The following is a 21,193-nucleotide window of genomic DNA, read 5'->3' on the forward strand; positions in this document are numbered from 1 at the left end:
AGCGACGAGTTTCGGCGCCGCTTTCGATGCCGCGCCAAGGGCAACGGTTGGCTCTTCGAACGAAGGAGCCATTTGTTTTGAATGATATGAAAAGTTAAGTGAATTCAAAATAAGGAGATGTGTTCTTCCAGCCCTGAACTCCAGGTATCACGGTTCCAAAGTGGCTCCAATATCCCAGCAACGCGATGAGGGCCAAATATCTTTCGCAGTGGCGACTCTCGGGCGGCGGATTTGTCATGGAGCCCCGCTAACTTAGAACGCCGCGGCTGCTGACAAGCTTTTTGAGCTCGTTAAGCTTATCCGTGTCCTCCGTCCAAGGGCGAGCAGCGCATTAGCTTTCGATACAAATTGTAAGCTGGTCTCTATAACTACACACACTGATGCAAAACTAGGATCATTACCTGCATCTACTCCGTACTGTACTTCACTTGTAGTAAACGTTCGGTTTGGTGGTAAAGAAAAATGGGGAATTATAATCTTCTCAAGACCTGCCGGTGTTTTATGCAAATTACTTGTGTCCTTTGAGAAAGAGGCAAGATCTCGAGGATTTATTTAGTTAGCTACGGAATACTGCGTACATCCGCAAATCTTGACTATTTTCATCATTGCACTGCTCGCAACTTGGTACCAGGTCCTGCGCAGACCATGGCCGCCGCAACGTTCTTCGCCCCAGAACCCACATGGAGATGCAACCATCGAAGGTCCGTGTGGACATATCGAGTGACAATCCCTTTAACGAAAAGGCACAATTGGCAACTAATGATGTGCGCTGGCTACGGAGTACATGTACCGGGGGATGTCTTTGATCGCCGCCCTTCTGTGAAAGGATTTTTCACCATGAAACACCGGGATATTTGATGCCCCTGGAAATCGGCAACTATTACAGAGTACGGAGTAGTCGATCATCAAATTTTGGTTCTTAATCGCGTGCTGTCATCATCGAATGTATAATGTCAAGTTCTGTTCCATATCAGCACATCACTTAGGTGGAACATGCTTTCAGTATGTTCCGGCGTGTTGAGTTAACTCGGGAGGTTCCCGCTCTCGAATCTCTCGGTCCACTGGAATGACTCGACGGCCGAACCCGGAGCCTATTACCACATCGGCACGGGACATCGATATATGGGAAGAAGTGCTGCTGTTCATCGTGCCTGACTCCATCCGTTTTGCAAGGATAGAAAGCCGATCGGATAACCAGGGCTGGTCCGTGTTACCGTATTCGAGGGGTGGTTGCACCTCAGTAAAGTTATTAAGGGCCTCTAATAACCGTTAAACTCAATTAGGCGGTGCTTTATGCACGGCATCTGTAGCGTCTATTGAATTTATTTGCGCTCTGCTGTCCCATCATCGGCTTGTGGCGATGGTGTGGGCAGCTTGACGATATCAAGGATGGATGCGATGGCGGGGCCGTCCTTGGATGATGACTCGCACATGCTTTTGCCAAGAGTCGATGTCAATTTCCTCATTTCGCTTGGTCAAGGCGGATTTGGACAGACAGCATCTGTCCGGAGAACGGAGTCCACGCCGACCAATTAGTTTGATACCTCAGTTCTAATCATAGTAATTGGCTGGTTCCTGGATAACAGCTTGGGTGCAAGGTACGTGCTCGACATCCTCCTCCGTTCAACTCCCGCCCTAATCCCTGCGTTCGTACAGAATCGACCTCCCAAGTCAATTCAACTTGACAAGCCTCTCCAGCAACTCCTTCCCGCTTCCTTCTGCGGCTTAACCCGCATCCGCATCGTGATAATTAGGGCATTGCCATGGCTGAGGCCCCAGCTGTGCCCATGGGCGGTGCGGGTCTCCGTGAGAGGAAAATACAAGCTTCCCGGACCCAGGAACCTTCACCACCCCCGGACTCTTTGATGAGCAAAATGCGGACAGACGAGTCAAGTAAGATAGAATCGGAAAATAAAACATTCGGGAGGACGCCGGATGGCACTGGTAAGTCTTCTGTTTTCCCTGTGAGACGACGGGCCGCCAGAAGAGCGCCAGCGTATTCAGCCGTATCATTTGCAGGTCTTTGGGTTCAGTAGACCAAGGCTGGACTAATCCTCCAGTATTTTGATGAGGCAACTTTTAGAACCACAGAACTAATATCATGTTGGTAGTATTTACGGTACCTCATACTCGTGATATGGTCTCTCAATTGCTCTCGCCATCAGAACCGAAGAATCTATCCGATATTCTTGTCCTCACAATATTGGCTCTTCATATCTTATTGCTTCGGTCCCTACCAGCGTCAATACGCATACCGGTTTTTGCAGTTATCTTCCTATCCTGGAGAGCGGCCTATAATATCGGAATAGGATGGTTATTACATATGCAATCGAATCACCGGACCCTTGTACTTTGGGCGCGGAAACTACGATTGTTCGTTGATCCAGCAACTGGACAAAACCCACACCCCCTTCTATATCGCTTTATCAAACGAGAGCTTGAAACTAAAATCCCCGAGCACTACACCTTTGAAAGTGCTCCCATTGAATATAATACGTGGTTGGTTTTTAGGCGGGTGGTAGATTTGATCCTGATGTGCGACTTCACTTCCTACTGCCTGTTTGCCGTTGCTTGCGGAAGTCGTCCGATTGGAGAAGGCCTGTTTGTTATGATGCTCCGGTGGCTTGCGGGGACGAGTCTGGTCTTGTTCAATCTCTGGGTTAAGCTAGACGCGCATCGCGTGGTCAAAGACTTCGCTTGGTACTGGGGCGACTTTTTCTATCTTATCGATCAGGACTTGACTTTTGATGGCGTTTTCGAGATGGCACCACACCCGATGTATTCGGTTGGGTACGCTGGATACTACGGAATTTCGTTGATGGCCGCGAGCTATAAAGTCCTCTTTATTTCGATTCTCGCGCATGCCGCCCAATTTGCTTTTCTCGTGCTTGTTGAAAACCCGCATATCAAAAAGACATATAATGCACCTCCTCCAAGAAAGCGAGTGGTTGATCATGACACAGCTCTACATGAAGACGTCGGTTCTCGTTCCAACTCTTTTAACAGCGACACCACTCCTCCACTTCCCGTCCCGTCCACCACTCAGCCTCGATCAACCCATGCCCTTGTTGGCAGCATGGACGTCCACCGGGTTACAGATGTATCCGTACTTTTGATTCACCTGCTCTTCTTCGCCCTGACAATCATCACACCCTCAACTCCAGCATACCAGTTTTTTTTTGTTTTGAACGCAGCCGTCTGGAGGATATGGTACTCCGCTGGAATTGGGTACATATTGGATCGTCAATCGACACGGAAATCTTGGACACGTCACTTTGTCAAATTTGGAGAAGGCCAGGATGAGGCATGGAGACAATGGAAAGGCATCTATCATCTAAGCATGACGACTTGCTACGCCAGTTTTATTGCCGCAGCGTGGAAGATGTATACGTTACCACAGGACTGGGGTTATGGCTTGGCGATCTTGAGACACGTCCTCGGCGCTAGCTTGATTGCCTTGCAAATATGGACGTCCATGAGCATATACGAGTCTCTGGGAGAGTTTGGCTGGTTTTTTGGGGACTTTTTCTATGATGAATCCCCTAAATTGACTTACAGCGGCATTTACCGATTCTTAAATAACCCCGAACGTGTTCTCGGTCTGGCGGGTGTGTGGGGCGCCGTTTTGATAACAAATAGTAGGGCAATGATTTTCCTTGCACTCCTGAGCCATACGCTAAGCATCGCATTCATTCAATTGGTCGAACGTCCGCATATGCAAAAACTCTATGGACGAAGTTTGCGACGTGATGCTGGGTTGGTCAAGAGTATCAAACGGTCTTTACCGAATTCTTTGAAGCAATTTCAGGGTAGCGTTGACAAGATTCTCGACGAATCCATCGAGTTCGTTGAAGAGGTCATCGACACCGCTCGACCCAAACTTGCTGCTGGTGTGAACACCTTTGTGAAGGATACCACGGCACTTCTCCACAAATACCCAGCTCGGATTACGATTACACGTCTGGAACCAGATCTTGCTGGCTATGAGATGAAGGACTACTCTCTGACTGTTGAGGGCACACAGCTGGCTCAGTTTGATAAGTCAACCGATGCAACAAACAACAAATCTCGGAATTCTAGACGCAGTGAGGACCTAGTTCTTGAATATGGTGCGCCGATCAAAGTGAAGTGGACTGCTCCTTTGAACCATAGCAAAAAGGACTGGATCGGGTTGTATATGGTTACCCATAACTCCTCTCGCGAGATTACAAAGGTCTCATCCCAGGGTCGGTGGATCGCTACTAACGAAGGCGCTTTCGATTCCTTAACCAGTGAAGTTGGGCTCAAAAGCAGCGACGTCATTATCAAATATACGGGAAATGACAATGATAAAACTCGAGAGGTTGCCTCAGGAGAAATTATTTTCTCTGGGGAGAAGCTATGGTGGAATCAAGGAGTGTTTGAATTCAGATATCATCACAACGGAAAGCACAATGTCATGGCGATATCCCGACCATTCGAAATCCGCATCGCAAAATTCGATGAGAATGAGATTCCACTGGACAATTATGCCGTTGTAAGGCCAGCAATTGAAGGGGCACTACTACCAATCATCCAGAATTGTTTGGATCGGGATCCGGACATAGCGCCGCAGAATGCCGAGGAAGCTTTTGGGTCTCAAGTCGATCGGGATAGCAAATACACAAAGAGGGTGGTTTTTGCTGTCCAGCACATGTCAGTTACCATACCTGTCCCACCCTTTCAAGCAACCTCAGACTGCTGGGCTTAACTGACATCCGTAACTCATAGGTTTGGTATCGAGTTTGCGCCTGAGGTTGTGAGCGCGGATGGTAATGTTCGGAATTTGGCCTGGAGAATATGCAATGCGAAAAAGGTTCTTGTAAGTATTCTCCTCACTTGTGACAAGCTTGATATGACCTTCTCTCTGCGCTTTCTTCTAACACATTGTTTAGGCACCGTATAGCATGTCCCGCGCAAGCGGCGCGACCACTCCAGTCCAGGAGGACTAGCTAACCTTGCCATTCGTGTATATTTTCTCATACGCTTTCATCCGACGGTCCGAACCCTCGAGGTGCTCGCCTCAAAGCAGTCATTACCGTCTACTATACCTCTGCCCGTGGAATCCTTTGCTAAAAATCTAATATTAGGTGACCACCTCCTTTAGAGAAATGGTTTGAAAATATTCAATCTTTAATAATGTTTTATGTTGCATTCGCTTCTGGGTGAATTTACGACATTATGGAACAAAAACTAAAAATTATTTGCAGGGCTTGTTCTCCCACATTGTTTTGGATTACTAGGTTATAGGCATACAGGAGTGGAATGTGTTGAGTTCGTATGATTAACGGATATGGGGATGTCTGTCTCATGGTTAGAGGAAAAGAGACTCATGCAAGTCGATTCTTATTTGAATTGGCTATTTACACTTGATATTCTGTATAAATTTTACATGGATATGATTAGGGTAAATAATATAATAGTTGAATGAACTACCAAATTGCCTTAGAAACAAGTAGAAATGTGAATTGCTCATGCTTTTGATAAGTTCGAATGTAAGTAGATTAATTATCTTGTAGTAAAACGCTGATATATTTAGATAACATATTTTCTGCATCCATCAAAGCCCTCAGGTTGTTGTGCAGGGTGAATGTGGCTGACTACCCGGTACCTACTTGAAGTTCTTCTCCAAGTTAGCTCACAGATCCAAGGTGGCACTCTTCGAAAAACAAAAAATGCAAGTCCACAATGAAGTCAAGTGCTATGCATATCAGGATTGTTACTTTGGTATTTTGTTTTCTTCAACGATGTTGCAGAAGCAGAACTGAAAAAAATAGATTCTCATCATGAAAATAGCACTTGAAAGGTGGAAACGCAAGCAGAAATATATACCTGGAAAAGCTACTTTGCCAACAGTCGGTGTTGGCAGCTCAAAGACACGGATATTACAAGCCTGTTAACTCTTGAGTTAGCTTCAATTCTGACAGCTCAAAGCGTAAAACAGAGGGTGAATGGATACACAAGTCAGATGGTAGTGCATGTTCTGTTGGATCATTGGTGTATCTCCAAAAAAGAACTTTTGGTTAAATTTCCTCATGACAAGATGGAAATGAAAGGAGCAGACAGCAGCCATACATACCTGATACTATATGCTCTGCAATGGATTTTTTATCTCATCTCAAAACTGAATATCGAAACTTTTTTTTTGTGTGAAAATGGGGAAGACGAAGTTCAAATCTTCAAATTTTAACTGCTAACGGAAAAATGATATTCCATCCAAGGAAAGCGCAGCAGCTGACAAACAGTGCAAACATGGAGCTTATCGTCAACCGCTAATAGCGCAATTTGCAGTTCGCAACATCAAACAGCGCTGGAGGCAGCTCAATTCTATGCAGCAAGCGCTTACACAATGACAGATAAGAGAAGAATAAATGGACCTCCTGGAGGTACTCAGCCTCCCGTTTTTTTGCCCCCATTATCAGCTGAGAATCAAAAATCAATAGCTGAGAGGCCCATCCGCTCACGGAAGGCAGCTGAGCTCAGAAAAATATGTAAGTTTCAAGCGGATGGATAAGTTTTATGTTTATTGCGCTGATGCATTTGGTTGGAAGTTCTGAAAAGTGGTGTTATCCCTTCGGCGTCAGGATCCGCATATCTGGAGCTGCAGCCCTCCAATGATCCCGCATACAAGTCCAAAACCCTCATCCCACCCTCTTCGTCTCTGAAGCTCGTATGTACGGTCCACGGCCCTAGGCCTCTTCCACGCTCTGCACCATTCTCTCCCAACCTTATTTTGTCAACCCACGTTAAATTTGCACCGTTCGCTGGTAGAAGGCGGAGGGGTTATATACGCGACATGTATGAGAGAGATTTAGCGGTCCACCTTGAAACCGCCCTTGGGGGAATGATTATTGGGGATCGATGGCCCAAGAGCGGTCTGGATGTGACCGTAAACATTTTGGAGGGAGAAGATGATCGATGGTGGGGCGATTCACTCTCATCTGGGCCACTGGGTGGAGTTGACGGTTGGGGATTAATGAACGTTCTTGCAAGCTGTATAACAGTTGCTTCAGCGGCAATCGTCGATGCTAGGATTGATTGCTTGGATTTGCTCGCCGGAGGTGTGGCTGGTATTGTGGAAGAGAAAGATCGCATGAGCCAGGATACCAATTCGAAGGAACAAGGGAGATCTTTGGTGCTGGACCCCGACCCGTCTGAACATAGGGACATTGCATCCCTTTGCATAGTCGGATACATGCCATCTCGGGACGAAATAACTGAGGTTTGGCTTAAAGGAGACGTGTCTGGTGTTGGTTACGACTCCCTTATGGATGGTGCTGTCGAAGCTGCTCGAGCTGCGCAGGCTATTGTTTTAGAAGCAGCAAAAGAGTCAGCACAACGATTTGCTAATTTACCAACAAAAAACCTTTTGGATGATAATGAGGATCAAAATATGCAGTTATGAAATGAATGCACACCACCTTCGCAGACCCGAATCGTTCACAACCTTGATAATACTATTACAGCATGTCTCTGCTATCTTCTTAGTACAGCAACATGTTGGCCCTTTCTGTTGTTTTCTACATTCTTACTTGGCTTATTTTGGTATTAAGTAGTCCTCAGTTGTTAGGTTCTGCTCTTCGCCAATCTGCAGCCATGAGTGAGACATACCAATGTAATGCTGATATTGCACACAAGTACCATGTCAGTTTTCTCTGCTTGTCATCTGATTTCTTTTTGAACCCATTGGCTTCTTTGACATAGGTATTGTTCTCTCGACCGCCACCCTCTTACCTTTGTCCCATGATGGGTTCAAACCCTTTTTTTTTTTTTTTTTTTTTTTTCCAATTCAACCAACTTCCTCTATGTAAAGACCTTATTTCTACCATTTACATCCTTGGAAAGTTGGTCTGATCATAATTGGAATTTTATTCAAGCATTGCATCAAGGAGTGAGAAACGCAGCCTGAGGTATGCCTTCAAAACTACAGCTTGATGTGAACCTATGGTTCCTGTACATCTGTCTACAAAAGTCCGATTACAAGACTGTGAGTCTGCTCCAGCCCCATAGCAGTATCTCCAGCAATGGATATGAATGTAAACGCCGTGGAAGTTGATACACCAATTGTCCATATGAGGCTTGATTGGACAACTGGGGACTAACACAGTCAATCTTTAGATCGACTTCAGTGCCGTCGGGCAAGCAGCAAATATAAACCCGCCTGCGGCGCGAATGCGTTTCACCCGCTTGAAAAAGGCAATAGAAAGCGGCACGTTAAACAGTTCCACAGGAACATCCCTCGTGGCGGAAGGTGCCGGCAGCATGCCACTATCTATCGGCAATAGGAAAGGGAAAGCCCAACCAAATGCAGCCAAACGCGCCAAGGCTACTACGAAATCGAAAGCAGACAGTATGGCAAAGAGTGATGCTTCCAAGCCCGGAGCAGGATCCTCGCGTCCTGGAGCCATGGACCCGGTGGTTAAGATGGAGACTGACGATGTCAGAGATTACGGTATAAGGGATAAAAACAGCGTGAACATTGCCTCGAATGAGGACGACGATGAAGATGATATCCCCCTTGCAGTAAAGCGAAGGGCGGAATTAGCTAGGAAGCGATATGGGGCTGTAGATGGCGCGGCTCACGAGAAGAAACGCAGAAAGGTCGACTTCGAAAACCAGAACTTAGTTTCAACCGTCCCCATTGGATTTCCCTCATCCGAAGGGCGGACTTGTTTAAACAGCATGACTGGTGGCGAACTGGGATCCTCGGGGATTGCGCAAGCAAGTTGCTTCACTGGGGGCGATTGGGTTGGCTATATCCCCCAACTGCAGGAAGGAGTACAGCAATCGAGGTTTGCAAATATGCAGCCCCGATTGAAGACAAGCTTGCCGCTACGGGCATGGAGAGAAGGCGTACGGTTGTCAAATCCATACCAACAATGCCCGGCTAGCCCTGAAGGAAAACGCAGCCCGACCCAGCTTCTTCCAGACATGGACTCTTTTGAGGTGGCTGCATCTTCACAAATTACTTGCCCAAGCACCAGTACTATGTCCCAGGCCAGGGACTCCCACATCGACACAATCTCGCTCTCGTCAACATCATCCTTAACATCGCCTGTGATAGAACCAGCCGCCTCACAGGTTGCATCGTTGCAACAAATGGATACCCTCTGTAACCGATACCCAGGATTCCAAGAAACCACGGACAAGAAATGGAGCTGGAGACAATATCGACTCCCACATATAGTTGTCACTGATATGGACCCTCACTCACCTCGCAATTGGCTAAACCCCGGCAGCCTCGTGGCGATCGGAAAGGCAGAAAAGGCAGTGAACAATGCATTGTTCGGGCCGGGCTCTCCTGCATTTGGACGAAAGCTACCTTTATCCCGCATGCAGGAAGCAGAAGCTGAGGGGAAGGGGAAAGATCCCAAGCAATACTTGGAAGTTCCCTGGGTTCCATTGGAGGAGAACCCACGAGAGTAGAGCAAGGCATGGCTTGCTCTGGATTTTGGGCTACGTTCAAAATTCGGCTCTTCCGGATTGCTGACTCGCCACATATGCTGTTAGTATTGGAGCGGAAGTGCGATTGCTATGCATGAAGTATAATCGGCCTGCCGCTGTTGCATATCACCGTGGCGCATGCTATTGGGTATACTGTTGGACGAGAACCAAAGTCACTGCACGTTTGTATGTATGGAAGGCCTATTGCACGAGGCCGCACATCTTCCTCTGTAGAGCATTAGTCAATGATAAAAAGTCCCTTTCACCGTGAGGAAATTCCTCCTGATCAGCCGCCATCCACGGTCTGCTTCTGATACTTTACAATTGTACAAGTGCCAACTTGGGGTTAATATTGCCCGAAGCGGGAAGTCAGGTGAGTCGAGGGAGACCTTCAACCTCATCTTCTGCGTTGGGTTTCTTCAGACTCGTGTGGCCCGCCTGTGCGGCCAATCGCGGCTGAAATTGACCGTCTATCAGCAAACGCAGAGTCGGGACACACTTGCTCTTCCGTTTTACCTCCCTTCGACGCCTGACTTGACGAATGATGAATGACCGCGCGGGATGGAGGAGCAGTGGTAAGTGAGTTTGGCATTTCCATGGATCGATCTTAGGCTAAAATATTCCGTTTGATGAAAAGACTTTCCTCTGTACGAACCCCGGATTCTAGATCGAAATGTCGTGGCGTTGAAGAGATGTGAGCACAGAGGCCATTGCGTCCTTCGAGGGCGTAGTTCATAGGACAAAGCGGGAAGCCACCGCAGAAAGGATTCCCTTGGCTTTGAGCAAATCACATGTCGAGTTGAGACGAAAAACGTGTTTCCTTCAGCCCGAAGCGATGGGTTTGTTCATGGCCCTAAAACAAGACGCGAACGCCTTGGGTCGGGGCCCAGCGGCCGCATACGATCCAATCAGATCCCCGGCAGGGAAACCCCTGTTCAAAACGAGGATGGATTTAGCAGTCCTAACACGGAAGTGTTCTAGCGGGTCTCCGCAGCAAGGAGTGCGCGGGCAGCTTTGAGCTCGAGACCAGCACGAAAGTTCGAATAAGCCGTTGGAAAGATGCCGCAGCCTGCAGCTCAAATTCCCGGTGGGTCGATTGGGGTCAAGGACACCCATGCCAGCAAGTTGGCTCCTTGCAAACCATGCCCTGCCCGAAGCTTCCCTGGCTGTCGACCAGCGCGAGGGCATTTGAGGTTACCACTTGAAATCATCCAATTGAAAGACCAGTTGATGAATAGCCAGTTTGGCATTTTCAGGCGGCGATTTTCCCCCCTTCTTCTTGCAGATTGAGAAAAGGGTAACTGAGGAATACGGACGGTGGATCCTGCTGTCGTGCACTATCACCAAGTCGTCAACTAGCTTGACTGGCTCTCGGGGCACAGGGCGACGGGCCCTCTTTCTTTTAATTACTTCAAAGCCTCCACTCACGGCCTTCGAAAATATCGATGACAGTCTCTCCATCCTCCTTGCATGCATTGCCCCAGGATACTTCTTACAGGTCAACTTTTTTTTGGTCATCCTTGCAGTGATCGCCAAACTCTCTTGGTCGATATTCCTTCTCGCTTTGCGTTTTTCGCAAAAGACGGACGGAGTTTGGAGGACCTTGCCTCTCCTCCCCTCCGATTGTGAGTACTCCGTACTCCGTACTCCAGATTCTTTCTCGTTGCATTGCCACTCGAGTGTCTATGTGCATATCTTTGCACTTTCCTATCGATAAATTTCTAAAGTTTTGGACTTCTTTTAATAACAAGAAACGATGGTAGGATTAAAGAAGTTTCTGAGTACGGAGAAGTCGCGGGATCGACTGTGCAGCGCCAATTCGGCGGAGCTTGATTGCTGCGCATCATCTATGGGTGAAGCCTCCCCTAAGCTTCTTTTCGGAAGTCAGCATAAAGGATGCCCTCCGCCGCTCAATATGGATAATCAATCGTTCTTGGCAATCGAGAGACAGTTTGAAGAACTGCACGATCATTTTCGTTCCAGGGCAGAAAAGCGATACCAATATATTGATCCTAAGCCGTGTCCTCTTCGAACAAAACGCCATGTCGATGTTATAGAAGCTATCTTCTCATCGCAGCGCTACCATTTATCGGCTCCGGTGTCGCCTTTGACCCTTTACAATGAGGATATTGCTGAGCGGAACCTTCATACACCACCGACCCGTGCGCAGGATCCGTATGCTCGAGTCATATCAGCAATATACCAAGAGGACGTTGCAGACCGAAATATTTTACAAAATGGAGGCGGAGTCCGATGCCATCCCCCGCAGTATAGCCGACGGGTTCGGAAATCAAGGTCGCAATTCTATGATGGCAAAGAAGATCGTACCAAGCCACGTTCACAGTCTCCTTCAGTGAGCCGCCGACCCTTCGATGAAAGGGAGAAAGGGGGCTTGAGGACTAGTATGTCAGAACATGATTTACGAAACCATTCTTCTACAACCACTGAAAAGAGAATTAAAAGCGAGAAGGGGTTGTACGAATCAAACGGTGCCGACCTAGCAATGTCATCCGTTCCTGATGTTAGAAGCACATTTAATAACCCCGCAAGCGTCGATACTAAGCCTGCGAAAATCGGTTCCAATGTCTTGGGCGATTTGCAGAAGATGAAGGCAAATAACCAGCCGGACCAACTGGTCACTTCTTGCCAGCTGAAATCCGAGGCAAAAGCACCGAGCAACAAAGATCACCGTCCACGAAATCTAATTTTCCCCAAACCATGCACCTTTTCGTCCAGGAAAAATGTCCGAGATTTGTCTATAAATATGGAATTGGCGGCTCCCCGCAAGATGTTCGTTAAAGTGGGTACTCGTCCTGTTGAGAGCTCTTCTCCAAGAAGCCAACGAAATCCTAGTATCGACGAGATTGTGAATAGTCCTATCTCAGTGACTAGTTCAAAAGCCCCGGTGTTACCAAAAACTGCAAGCCGAAAGGTGGAGGAGATCATGAATATGTTCAGACAAGCATATAGTTCGTCGCAAAAGACACACTGCCATCCCACATCTGAGACCTTGGAAGACACCATTATTCGCGAAATCAATTGTCATGATGCCTTTCGCCGAATTTATTCAGACAACTCGTCTGGTATGTCAACTGAGCTATCGCCGGTTTTAATTATAGAGCATCTACACGAATCAAACAACACTGAGAATAGCCTAGGGAGGCACCAAACCAAAAATTTCTCGAGGAGAGGGCAATATCTGATGAGCTCTCGTCGCAAAGAATCATCTAAAGGTGCTGACGGCTCGGATGCTCCACGACGGGAGTTGTCGATTCCCGCCTTGAAAGAAGTTGAGTCAGATACTTCATACAACTGTGAGCTAAGAACACGTCAACGAAGACATACGTATGCCCAACCTCCTTCGAGGGTGATCCGTGACCGTGGAGTCAAAGCCGGTTTTCAGGGAACTTCAGCATCTCCCTCCCAACAACCATGCCGTTCAGGCTACTCTAATTGTAAGTCGCCAATCGAAAATCGCCCACATAGTTCCCATAGCCGGCTTTCACGCGCCGTATCAGCCGTCTCGGACGGCTCCGATACATCGAAATGGAGTATTTTTCCACAATCGCAGAATCCAAAGCCTAGAGTGAAGGACAAGAGCCTTAAAATTGACGGCAACGATCCTATCATAGTTTCAGAAATCCAATTGGGTCGCACTGAGCCATGCAGGCGCTATTCGGCCCTTTCTGACGGATCTGCTTTATCCGCAGGCTCTTCGAAGTCGAAAGGCTCCTCTCACTCATCATCGAGTTGGGTGGAGAGCGCGCCGAGCAAGATCGCCTTTCCTGTGGTATCGGGACGAGACGTTGATAGTATCTCACCCGAGTAGTCTTCCGGAAGGTTCTACCTAATTCCAAGCGGTCCATTTAGCTTTCTGATATTTGAAACCTTATACCCAAAATTCTCTTCAATTCTGCCCATTCTATATTATCCATTGACCCGCTAAGGGGTTAAATTATATCTCTACTTCCTTTACAGCATGCTTTAACTTTAAGATATCCATCTTTGTATATTTACTCTTGCTACAAACGCGAAGTGAACACTTTCACCTTTTTAACCGTTTTACAAGCCTCCCATTATAATGCTGAGGACCTGGGTTATCATCTGTAAGTGACTCAAATGACATGCCAGAGACTTCCTGAAATACATGGCTATTTCGAAATCGGTGCGACAATTGAGAACTTCAGACCTGCCATTCGGTCCGTAATTGCTGGTGACAGTTGGAATTGATATAAAAGTAATCGAAGAGTAAAGAAGGCTCTGCATCAGAAACTTTACAGATCTCCATAATAGGGTTGCATTGCGTTCTCAAGCCTAGCTTTACTACTCTAATATAGGCGTAGGTTCCTCGTATAAACAGCTCAGGTAGGTTATAGACATTGGAAGGACCGAGCAAGATAGCAGGCTCATGCACACTAACTGCAGGTTCCTTGATCTATTCGATAAACGAGGGCCAACCTAGGAACTGTAACGCTTCTTATCCAAAAATATGGGAAGCCGCATGGTATGACAGAGCGAGAAGTCTATGAGTGATATTATCGCAATCCAGCAATTGGGGGCTTTCGCCCTTATTCTGCTAACTTACTTTGGAGGTATTTTGAATTTGAGATGTAAATTGGCCATCGATATGTTTAATATGAACCTGGAAAAGGAAAGCAGGGTCAGCGTCTTAGACTCGAATGAAGATTACTCGTGCAAGGAAATAACCGTAGTGAGAGAACTTACGTCCAAACAGACACCATTGCTCTGCTAATCGCGTGCACTTCGGGTTTGTACACTTTGTGACTCCCTTCTCGATACCAGCTGGCTGCTCAAACGGAATACACAAGCTCTTTGCACCCATACTTGGCAGTTTCGCGTCAACGGCTTCGCCCGTTTCTTCTTCAGCCTTGCGAGCACTCATTTCTTTAATTTCATCTTCGCATTGCTCTGTCAAGCAATGCGGAATCATGCAAAGATTTTTATCATTGAGCGCCGGGCAGAAGTCCGCCCAGTTGGTAATATGCTTAATATGTGAGCGGAATTCGGCGTCAGCACGGGCATAGAGGTCTGCCTGAATGGTTTCAAGGAGGGCCGGTACCGCCGTAGCTAACTCAGCGATTGGAATGGTAGATTTTCCTTCTTTTCCAGGAATGTCACGACGAGAGGTGGTTACGAAACCGCCCGATGATTCCCCAGGACCGAATTCAAGGCGGAGAGGGATACCTTTAAGTTCCCAGTCATTGAACTTCCAGCCTGGAGAGTAGCCTTCACGCTTGTCAATTTCCACGCGAATGCCGGCTGCTTCAAGAACAGAGGCCAAGTGATCAATTTCAGCGTTGATCGACGCGCGTACGTCGTCAGGGGTTTTTGCGGTCAGCCCGACAGGAACAATGACGGTCTGGACATCTGCCACTCGCGGAGGAAGGACTAATCCGCGGTTATCACTGTGAACCATAACCATGACACCGATGGTACGGGTGGAGAGGCCCCAAGAGTTCTGCCAGACATGAAGTGGTGGCTTCTTTTCATCCGGTTTCGAGGTGGGGTCCTCGACAGTTATGCCAAACATTTTGCTAAAATTCTGTCCCAAACCGTGCGAGGTACCGCCTTGAATGCCTCGACCTGTAGCGGGGATATAACCCTCAACAGTCGTAGTGTAGAGACCGCCGGCGAACTTTTCTTTATCGGTCTTTTGACCTCGGATGACTGGAATGGCCAGGAGTTGTTCATAGACATGAGCGTAGTGCTGGAGAATCTGTAGAACCTCCTCACGGGCGGCTGCTTCGGTCAAATGCGCAGTATGGCCTTCCTGCCACAAGAATTCACGCGTGCGTAAGAAAGGTTGAGGGTTCTTAAACTCCCATCTTACAACTGAGTTCCATTGGTTTAGTTTAAGCGGCAGATCGCGGTGACTTCGAATCCATTTCGCGTAGTATGGGTACATAACTGTTTCTGAAGTCGGACGAATGGCAATCTTTTTCTCTAATTCGCTACTTCCACTGCGTAGGGTTAGTATCGAATGCATGATAGATCACTTCGACCAAAGATCGGGGGAACATACGCGTGTGTAACCCAGGCTACCTCGGCTGCAAATCCTTCTATATGGTCCTTCTCCTTCTTCAAAACATCTTCGGATACGAACAACGGAAACGAGCAGTTTTTGACGCCCATCTTCTTAATCTTATCATTGAACCAGCTCTGTATCTCTTCCCAAATAAAGAATGAATGGGGCTACATTGGCGCAAACCTGATTAGTCGTTTTTCTTAGGATTATACGCAATTGAGGGAGCGTATTTACCTTTAATACAAAACAGCCAGATACATCATAGTAGTCTAACATATCTCCTTTCAATAGTACTTGCTGGTACCATGCTGCAAAATCATCCTCCTTCGCAACATCTATTCCAATGAGAGCAGCGCCGTCGATCTTTTTCTTGGGATGCTTGGGGTTCGAGGACTTGGATTCGGACTTGCCAATCCCTTTATTAGCAGCCTTTTCCGCCTTGTCGGCAGCTTGTTTCTTCTGTTTCGCAGCCTTTTTCGCGGCATTTTTGGAGAGCTCCCCGGTTGCAGGGGCAGCGCCTCCCTGAGTAGTGGGGTCCATGGTGCGAATCGGAAGAGAGGTAGATGTCGGAGAAGCGTCAACGCCGTCCTGAGACTGCTGATTTGACATGGCAAACGGGACCAATAGCACAGATCGAAGATATCGAGCGACAGAACGTGCGGAGAGTCGAAGGAAATGAAGGGAGGGGAGTCATTTCGAGGGGTTCCAGAAAGCCCTTCACCGCCGGCCACGGCAGAAATTGCTTGGCACAACTGACCACCCAAAAAAGTCCCAGAAGCTCCCAGCCCAATGGAGTTTATGCAGGTACTCCACCATCAGTCAACAAGAGGGAGCTTTCATTGTTGACAGCAACCGCTTCCTTCTTCCAATTCGAACAACATGGCGGCTATCTTTGAGCAGTCTCGGAATTCCGGCACCCTCTGTACGTATTGCTTAAGCTCACAGCTACTCGTGCGTGGGATGCCGCTAACTTGGGTGCAGTTCTTGGAGGCCAGAAACTCAGTGGACAAGATATCCGTGACCAGAATGGTTGGTAACCATTCCACCTGTATGGATGGGTGCTCTACTGACTTTGGATTATTTAGTCCTTGCAACCCAGGCTATTGCCAATGTCGTGAAGAGCTCCTTCGGCCCCTCCGGCCTCGATAAGATGTTGGTGGACGATATAGGTGTACGCTCTCCCTCCCCTCGCTTGAGTGTACAATGCTTATGAGACCAGGATGTTACTGTGACAAACGATGGAGCGACAATTTTAAGTCTGCTGGACGTGGAACACCCAGCTGGAAAGATCTTGGTGGATCTCGCTCAACAACAGGATAAGGAGGTATGTTGATCGTTTCAACCTTCGACAGGAATCCTCTGACAATAATAGGTTGGTGATGGGACGACGTCTGTCGTTCTCATTGCTGCAGAGCTCCTTCGCCGGGCAAATGAATTGATGAAAAACCGGATACACCCAACAACAATTATTACTGGATACAGGCTAGCGCTACGCGAGGCAGTGAAATATATGAACGAGAATATTAGTACAAAGGTTGATAATCTTGGCAGAGACAGCTTGATAAACATCGCGAAAACATCCATGTCGAGCAAGATCATTGGCTCTGACGCTGATTTCTTTGCCAATATGGTCGTCGATGCCATGTTATCCGTCAAGACAACAACGCCGACGAACGAAGTAAAGTACCCTGTCAAAGCTGTGAACCTGCTCAAGGCACATGGAAAGAGCGCGACAGAATCCATTCTAGTCAACGGCTATGCATTAAATTGCACCATCGCTTCCCAGGCCATGCCTACTCGTATTACTGATGCGAAAATCGCTTGTCTTGATATGAACTTGCAAAAGGAGAGAATGAAGCTTGGCGTCCACATCACTGTGGATGACCCTACGCAACTGGAGAAGATTCGCGAACGGGAATCTGGCATCGTCCTTGAGCGTGTGGAAATGATTCTAAAAGCCGGTGCTAATGTAATCCTAACGACGAAGGGTATCGACGATCTATGCCTTAAGATGTTTGTCGAGAAAGGTGCGATGGCAGTGAGAAGATGTAAAAAGGAGGATTTGCGGCGTATCGCGAAAGCCACAGGTGCCACCCTACTTAGCACCCTGTCGGATCTCAATGGTGACGAAAAGTTTGAGCCGTCAAGTTTAGGACGTGCCGATGAGGTCGTCCAGGAGAGGATTTCCGACGATGAGTGCATCCTAATCAAAGGCACAAAGGCACACACTTCGGCGTCAATTATCCTTCGTGGATCAAACGATTTCCAGCTCGACGAAATGGAAAGATCGGTCCATGACTCACTTTGCGCTGTCAAGAGAACTCTTGAAAGTGGAAGTATTGTCCCTGGAGGTGGTGCTGTAGAGACGGCACTTCACATTTATCTTGAGTATTTCGCGCTCACAGTGGTATGTATCGAGTCATCGATTCTCTTGTCAATCTACTAACAATCTTCGCAGAATTCGCGAGAGCAACAGGCCATCGGCGAATTCGCCCAATCTCTACTTATCATCCCCAAAACCCTCTGTGTCAACGCGGCCAAGGATGCCATCGAACTAATTTCTCAACTTCGCCGCCGGCACGCCATCTCCCAGTCTCGTGATGAGGACAAAGCTACCGAAGAAGAAAAGGCCCTTGCGAAACGCAAGGCCTATCAGAATTATGGCCTTGATTTAATGAAGGGCAAGGTTGCCGATTCCCTTAAAGCCGGTGTCTTGGAGCCGAGCATGAGCAAGATTAAACAATTAAAGAGTGCGGTGGAGGCATGCATTGCCATTATGAGGATTGATACCTTGATCAAGTTGGATCCCGAGCAAAAGGCTGAGGATGATGGACATGGCCATTAAAAATCTTGTTATGGTCTCTCTTTAGAAAATTATATGGGAATTATGTGGGAATCCACTGAAATGGAAAAATTATCTTGTGCCTGCCCGATTTCATCTGATCGCCTGTCCTAAAGATAGTTCTATATGTAAGGTTCATGCGTGAAAAATTAGACTAAATTTAATGAACGTCAGTTCTCTGTACAGAGTACTCCGTACCCACATAGTTACAGCTTCAATTCGTAAAAGTGCTTCTCACATTCGACGAAAGCATCATGATAATACAAATAATACATACGCTCTTATACTCCATACATGCCTAACACGCCAAAACACCATGCCTTTTTGCCTTTCTAGATTGCTGAAACTCCTAAGTAACCCAATGCTACGCCTTAGAAAAGTTCTCCAAAAAAAAAAAAAAAAAAAAAAAAGGAAAAAAAAGAAAAATGGAGTGCGTAATGGGTCAGCACTCTTCCTCATCATACTCTGGATCATTCACTTCAGCCCATCCGCAGTTCCATCGCCTCCCTCCTGCCTCGCCTCCAAGTCTCAGGTCCCTTGCATCAGGGCCTTCACGCCAGCATCTGGCGTGTAAATCGTCACTTACGGTCACCAATTCGCCGTTATTTGTCCAAGAGACAGCAGAAACTTCCTTTTGGTGTCCCTCAACCAGAGGTGAGCCGTGTTGATATATGGGAATATCATGTTCCAATCGTGCGGATAGGCTGGTCCCGGACTTTGTTCTCTGCAGGCCAATGCGTCGACCGCCGAACCCCTTTGGACCAGGCATGGAATTTGTTGGAAGGGAGATCTCTGAAGTCGGCAAAGACTTCTTGAAATAGCGCTCGTTTGTAGGGAAGACAATGGCGCAATTATCACTGCTGCCGACAGCAAGGAGCTCCGTGTTATCGTTTTGCGCTTGGCGGAGCGCAATTTTCACAAAGAATGTAGCAACCAAAAGACGGGGATGGCGGAAACCGTAAAGTGGACCAAGCCCAGCTTTGGGCTCTTCTCCTGGGAACCGGCGTAGTGGTGGATTTGATAGGGATAGTTCGTTGGAGTTTCCGAGAATTAAATGGGGAGTTGAATAGGCATAAACAGTCCCATCTCGGCATAACGTATACAGGCGATTTCCATCACCGTTGAACACCAGAGAAGTCAAGCCGAATTGTCGGTATCGTGAATGGCTCTCTGGTTGTCTCGTAATGGCTACAGGCGTCGACATTTTTCGACGGAGGGAATAGCTAGTGCGCATATCCCAGAGCCGGACGCAGGCGTTTGACTCGCAGCTCGTCACGAATAAATGTTCTCGGCCAGGATGAAGAAAAGAGATAGAGGTGACTGAGATATCTTCCCGATGGGATTGGGATTCAGACTGTCCCTTAGAACGCGGTCGCTCGGAGTGAGCCCCTCGGATATTATTAGACACTTGAGGATACTTCATTTTCGCGGTTGATATCCGCGTTGTATCATCGCCATCAGATGCAAGCGAGCAATGCAATTGCAGTGATGGTTTATCAAATGCCTTATATCGAAGGTCCCAGATGTTAATGCTTCCATCTCGACTGCAAGTAGCAACCACGTTTCCGTTAGACCCAGGCTGGAATTGCACGCGTTTTACGGACGAAGAATGTTTTGACAAGCAATAAACAGCGGTTTGGGTAGGCATGTCAATGATGTGGGAACTTTGGTCGCCCGAAGCTGTTGCTAAGAGCTTATCGTCGGACGAAAATTCTAAGTCCATGATCGAGTTCATATGTGGTTGGAAAGTTAAGAATGATTGTGAGAATCCAGCCTTATCGCCTTTGGCTGTATCTAAAATGCGGATACCCCCTTCTTCATCTCCTACAGCGACTAAAGAATTCGCTGTACGACGGTTAGCAAAACAGCAGCACTGAGGAGGGCAATGAGGAACTCGTACTGTGACAAGCTGCCGTGCAAAATGGCAATGTAAGGTGATCATCCTGCCAACATCTGTGAAGACCCTCCGGACGGCTATAGAAATTGGCTGTTTCATCCTGCCAGACTGTGGGAGAGAGAGTTAGTTGATTTCAAGGACATTGACACATCGACTCCCACAACAAACCTGTACCATAGGAAGGCGACCTGAGAGTTACCCGTGATGACCTGCTAATGGCTAGGTTGCGTAGGAGGGCTGGACCGGCAGCCTGAATGGCCTGCGATCGATGCAAAGGTATAGGCTCAGGAACTTTTTCTTCATTTGGTTCTTCTATAATGGTATTGAATGTGGATGTGGCCTCCTCTATATCCTCCTTCCTATCAATTGGATCGGTATAAATTGCTGGAATAGTTCGGACTCGTCTCAAAGGTGACGATTGCAAAGGTGGGCTTGAAGTACAGAAGGAAAGCTTTCTTTTCCTGGTTGGAGTGGATGGTTGATCTGGAAACTGCCTGGATATGGATTTGTTGTCGTTTTGGAGGTTGAGAAACGCCGGCCCGTTGCGATTTAATGAGGAAGGCGGAGTTAATATATCTTTGAGGTTATTGCGGCCTGCTCTTACGCCAGACCGCGTACTGGAGCCGTGAAGGGATGATCTGGGAGTGAAGAACCTCTTGAAAGACCTTGGAGTTACTGGGGGCCGCTTTTTCGGTTTCAGGGATGGAGGGGACGCAGGGAGGGTATCTAGAGATGCATTCAAAGTAGGTGGTGAGGAGGGTATGGTATCCAGACACTCGTTCAGCTTGCTGGGCTGCTTGTCACGGAGAGCATTAGACATGTCCATTTCCACAGGTATAAAAATGTATTCCAATTATAATTTAGTTAGTAGCATTGGGAGAAGCAAGCCAGTAATGCTATAGCCTAAAGAAACAGAAACAGAAGCAAAATACAACGAGGAGGAGGA

The 21,193-nt window shown here is 47.5% G+C and overlaps 7 protein-coding genes across 7 annotated transcripts; 5 read left to right on the forward strand and 2 right to left on the reverse strand.

Moving 5' to 3' along the window:
- The first annotated feature begins 1,480 nt into the window (after nt 1-1,480).
- On the forward strand, nt 1,481-5,121 carry CHO2 (phosphatidylethanolamine N-methyltransferase). The gene is made up of 5 exons (XM_003066604.2): nt 1,481-1,598; nt 1,657-1,944; nt 2,112-4,674; nt 4,750-4,840; nt 4,914-5,121. The coding sequence occupies exons 2-5, from the start codon at nt 1,764-1,766 to the stop codon at nt 4,968-4,970; spliced, it is 2,892 nt and encodes a 963-aa protein (XP_003066650.2). The 5' UTR covers nt 1,481-1,598; nt 1,657-1,763; the 3' UTR covers nt 4,971-5,121.
- Nucleotides 5,122-6,327: 1,206 nt separating this feature from the next.
- On the forward strand, nt 6,328-7,465 carry MTR3_1 (3'-5'-exoribonuclease). Its single transcript, XM_066124741.1, has 2 exons — nt 6,328-6,509; nt 6,570-7,465. The coding sequence occupies exons 1-2, from the start codon at nt 6,368-6,370 to the stop codon at nt 7,421-7,423; spliced, it is 996 nt and encodes a 331-aa protein (XP_065980822.1). The 5' UTR covers nt 6,328-6,367; the 3' UTR covers nt 7,424-7,465.
- Nucleotides 7,466-7,614: 149 nt separating this feature from the next.
- MTR3_2 (3'-5'-exoribonuclease) lies at nt 7,615-9,444 on the forward strand (the record flags this gene model as incomplete). The annotated part of the gene is made up of 3 exons (XM_003066603.2): nt 7,615-7,662; nt 7,949-8,005; nt 8,137-9,444. 3 exons carry the CDS (start codon nt 7,615-7,617, stop codon nt 9,442-9,444), a joined length of 1,413 nt encoding a protein of 470 aa, XP_003066649.2.
- Nucleotides 9,445-11,377: 1,933 nt separating this feature from the next.
- Nucleotides 11,378-13,291, forward strand: D8B26_005170 (uncharacterized protein; the record flags this gene model as incomplete). Its single annotated transcript, XM_003066602.2, has 1 exon — nt 11,378-13,291. The coding sequence occupies one exon, from the start codon at nt 11,378-11,380 to the stop codon at nt 13,289-13,291; it is 1,914 nt and encodes a 637-aa protein (XP_003066648.2).
- A 459-nt stretch (nt 13,292-13,750) lies between these two features.
- Nucleotides 13,751-16,168, reverse strand: PRS1 (ribose-phosphate pyrophosphokinase 1). The gene is made up of 4 exons (XM_003066601.2): nt 15,743-16,168; nt 15,506-15,675; nt 14,188-15,443; nt 13,751-14,104 (listed from the first exon to the last, which is right to left on the reverse strand). Exons 1-4 carry the CDS (start codon nt 16,115-16,117, stop codon nt 14,094-14,096), a joined length of 1,812 nt encoding a protein of 603 aa, XP_003066647.2. The 5' UTR covers nt 16,118-16,168; the 3' UTR covers nt 13,751-14,093.
- A 146-nt stretch (nt 16,169-16,314) lies between these two features.
- Nucleotides 16,315-18,494, forward strand: CCT1 (T-complex protein 1 subunit alpha). Its single transcript, XM_003066600.2, has 6 exons — nt 16,315-16,430; nt 16,490-16,537; nt 16,594-16,679; nt 16,728-16,832; nt 16,881-17,915; nt 17,967-18,494. Exons 1-6 carry the CDS (start codon nt 16,388-16,390, stop codon nt 18,351-18,353), a joined length of 1,704 nt encoding a protein of 567 aa, XP_003066646.1. The 5' UTR covers nt 16,315-16,387; the 3' UTR covers nt 18,354-18,494.
- A 298-nt stretch (nt 18,495-18,792) lies between these two features.
- Nucleotides 18,793-21,073, reverse strand: D8B26_005173 (uncharacterized protein; the record flags this gene model as incomplete). Its single annotated transcript, XM_066124742.1, has 3 exons — nt 18,793-20,195; nt 20,251-20,355; nt 20,416-21,073. 3 exons carry the CDS (start codon nt 21,071-21,073, stop codon nt 18,793-18,795), a joined length of 2,166 nt encoding a protein of 721 aa, XP_065980823.1.
- Between the last annotated feature and the right edge of the window lie 120 nt (nt 21,074-21,193).

The sequence above is a fragment of the Coccidioides posadasii genome, chromosome 3, assembly GCF_018416015.2.
Source record: "Coccidioides posadasii str. Silveira chromosome 3, complete sequence".
Classification (NCBI taxonomy): Eukaryota; Fungi; Ascomycota; class Eurotiomycetes; order Onygenales; family Onygenaceae; genus Coccidioides; species Coccidioides posadasii.

What these genes read in the sequence shown, in the direction of transcription:
- CHO2 (XM_003066604.2), top strand. Translation starts at nt 1,764, where the DNA reads ATGGCTGAGGCCCCAGCTGTGCCCATGGGCGGTGCGGGTCTCCGTGAG. An exon ending in GAGGACGCCGGATGGCACTG is followed by an intron (nt 1,945 to 2,111) that starts GTAAGTCTTCTG and finishes TCATGTTGGTAG; the next exon opens with TATTTACGGTACCTCATACT. An exon ending in GTTTTTGCTGTCCAGCACAT is followed by an intron (nt 4,675 to 4,749) that starts GTCAGTTACCAT and finishes CGTAACTCATAG; the next exon opens with GTTTGGTATCGAGTTTGCGC.
- MTR3_1 (XM_066124741.1), top strand. Translation starts at nt 6,368, where the DNA reads ATGACAGATAAGAGAAGAATAAATGGACCTCCTGGAGGTACTCAGCCT. An exon ending in AGCTGAGCTCAGAAAAATAT is followed by an intron (nt 6,510 to 6,569) that starts GTAAGTTTCAAG and finishes TTTGGTTGGAAG; the next exon opens with TTCTGAAAAGTGGTGTTATC.
- PRS1 (XM_003066601.2), bottom strand. Translation starts at nt 16,117, where the DNA reads ATGTCAAATCAGCAGTCTCAGGACGGCGTTGACGCTTCTCCGACATCT. An exon ending in CTGGCTGTTTTGTATTAAAG is followed by an intron (nt 15,676 to 15,742) that starts GTAAATACGCTC and finishes GCGCCAATGTAG; the next exon opens with CCCCATTCATTCTTTATTTG. An exon ending in GTAGCCTGGGTTACACACGC is followed by an intron (nt 15,444 to 15,505) that starts GTATGTTCCCCC and finishes AACCCTACGCAG; the next exon opens with TGGAAGTAGCGAATTAGAGA.
- CCT1 (XM_003066600.2), top strand. Translation starts at nt 16,388, where the DNA reads ATGGCGGCTATCTTTGAGCAGTCTCGGAATTCCGGCACCCTCT. An exon ending in AGATATCCGTGACCAGAATG is followed by an intron (nt 16,538 to 16,593) that starts GTTGGTAACCAT and finishes TGGATTATTTAG; the next exon opens with TCCTTGCAACCCAGGCTATT. An exon ending in CTCAACAACAGGATAAGGAG is followed by an intron (nt 16,833 to 16,880) that starts GTATGTTGATCG and finishes TGACAATAATAG; the next exon opens with GTTGGTGATGGGACGACGTC.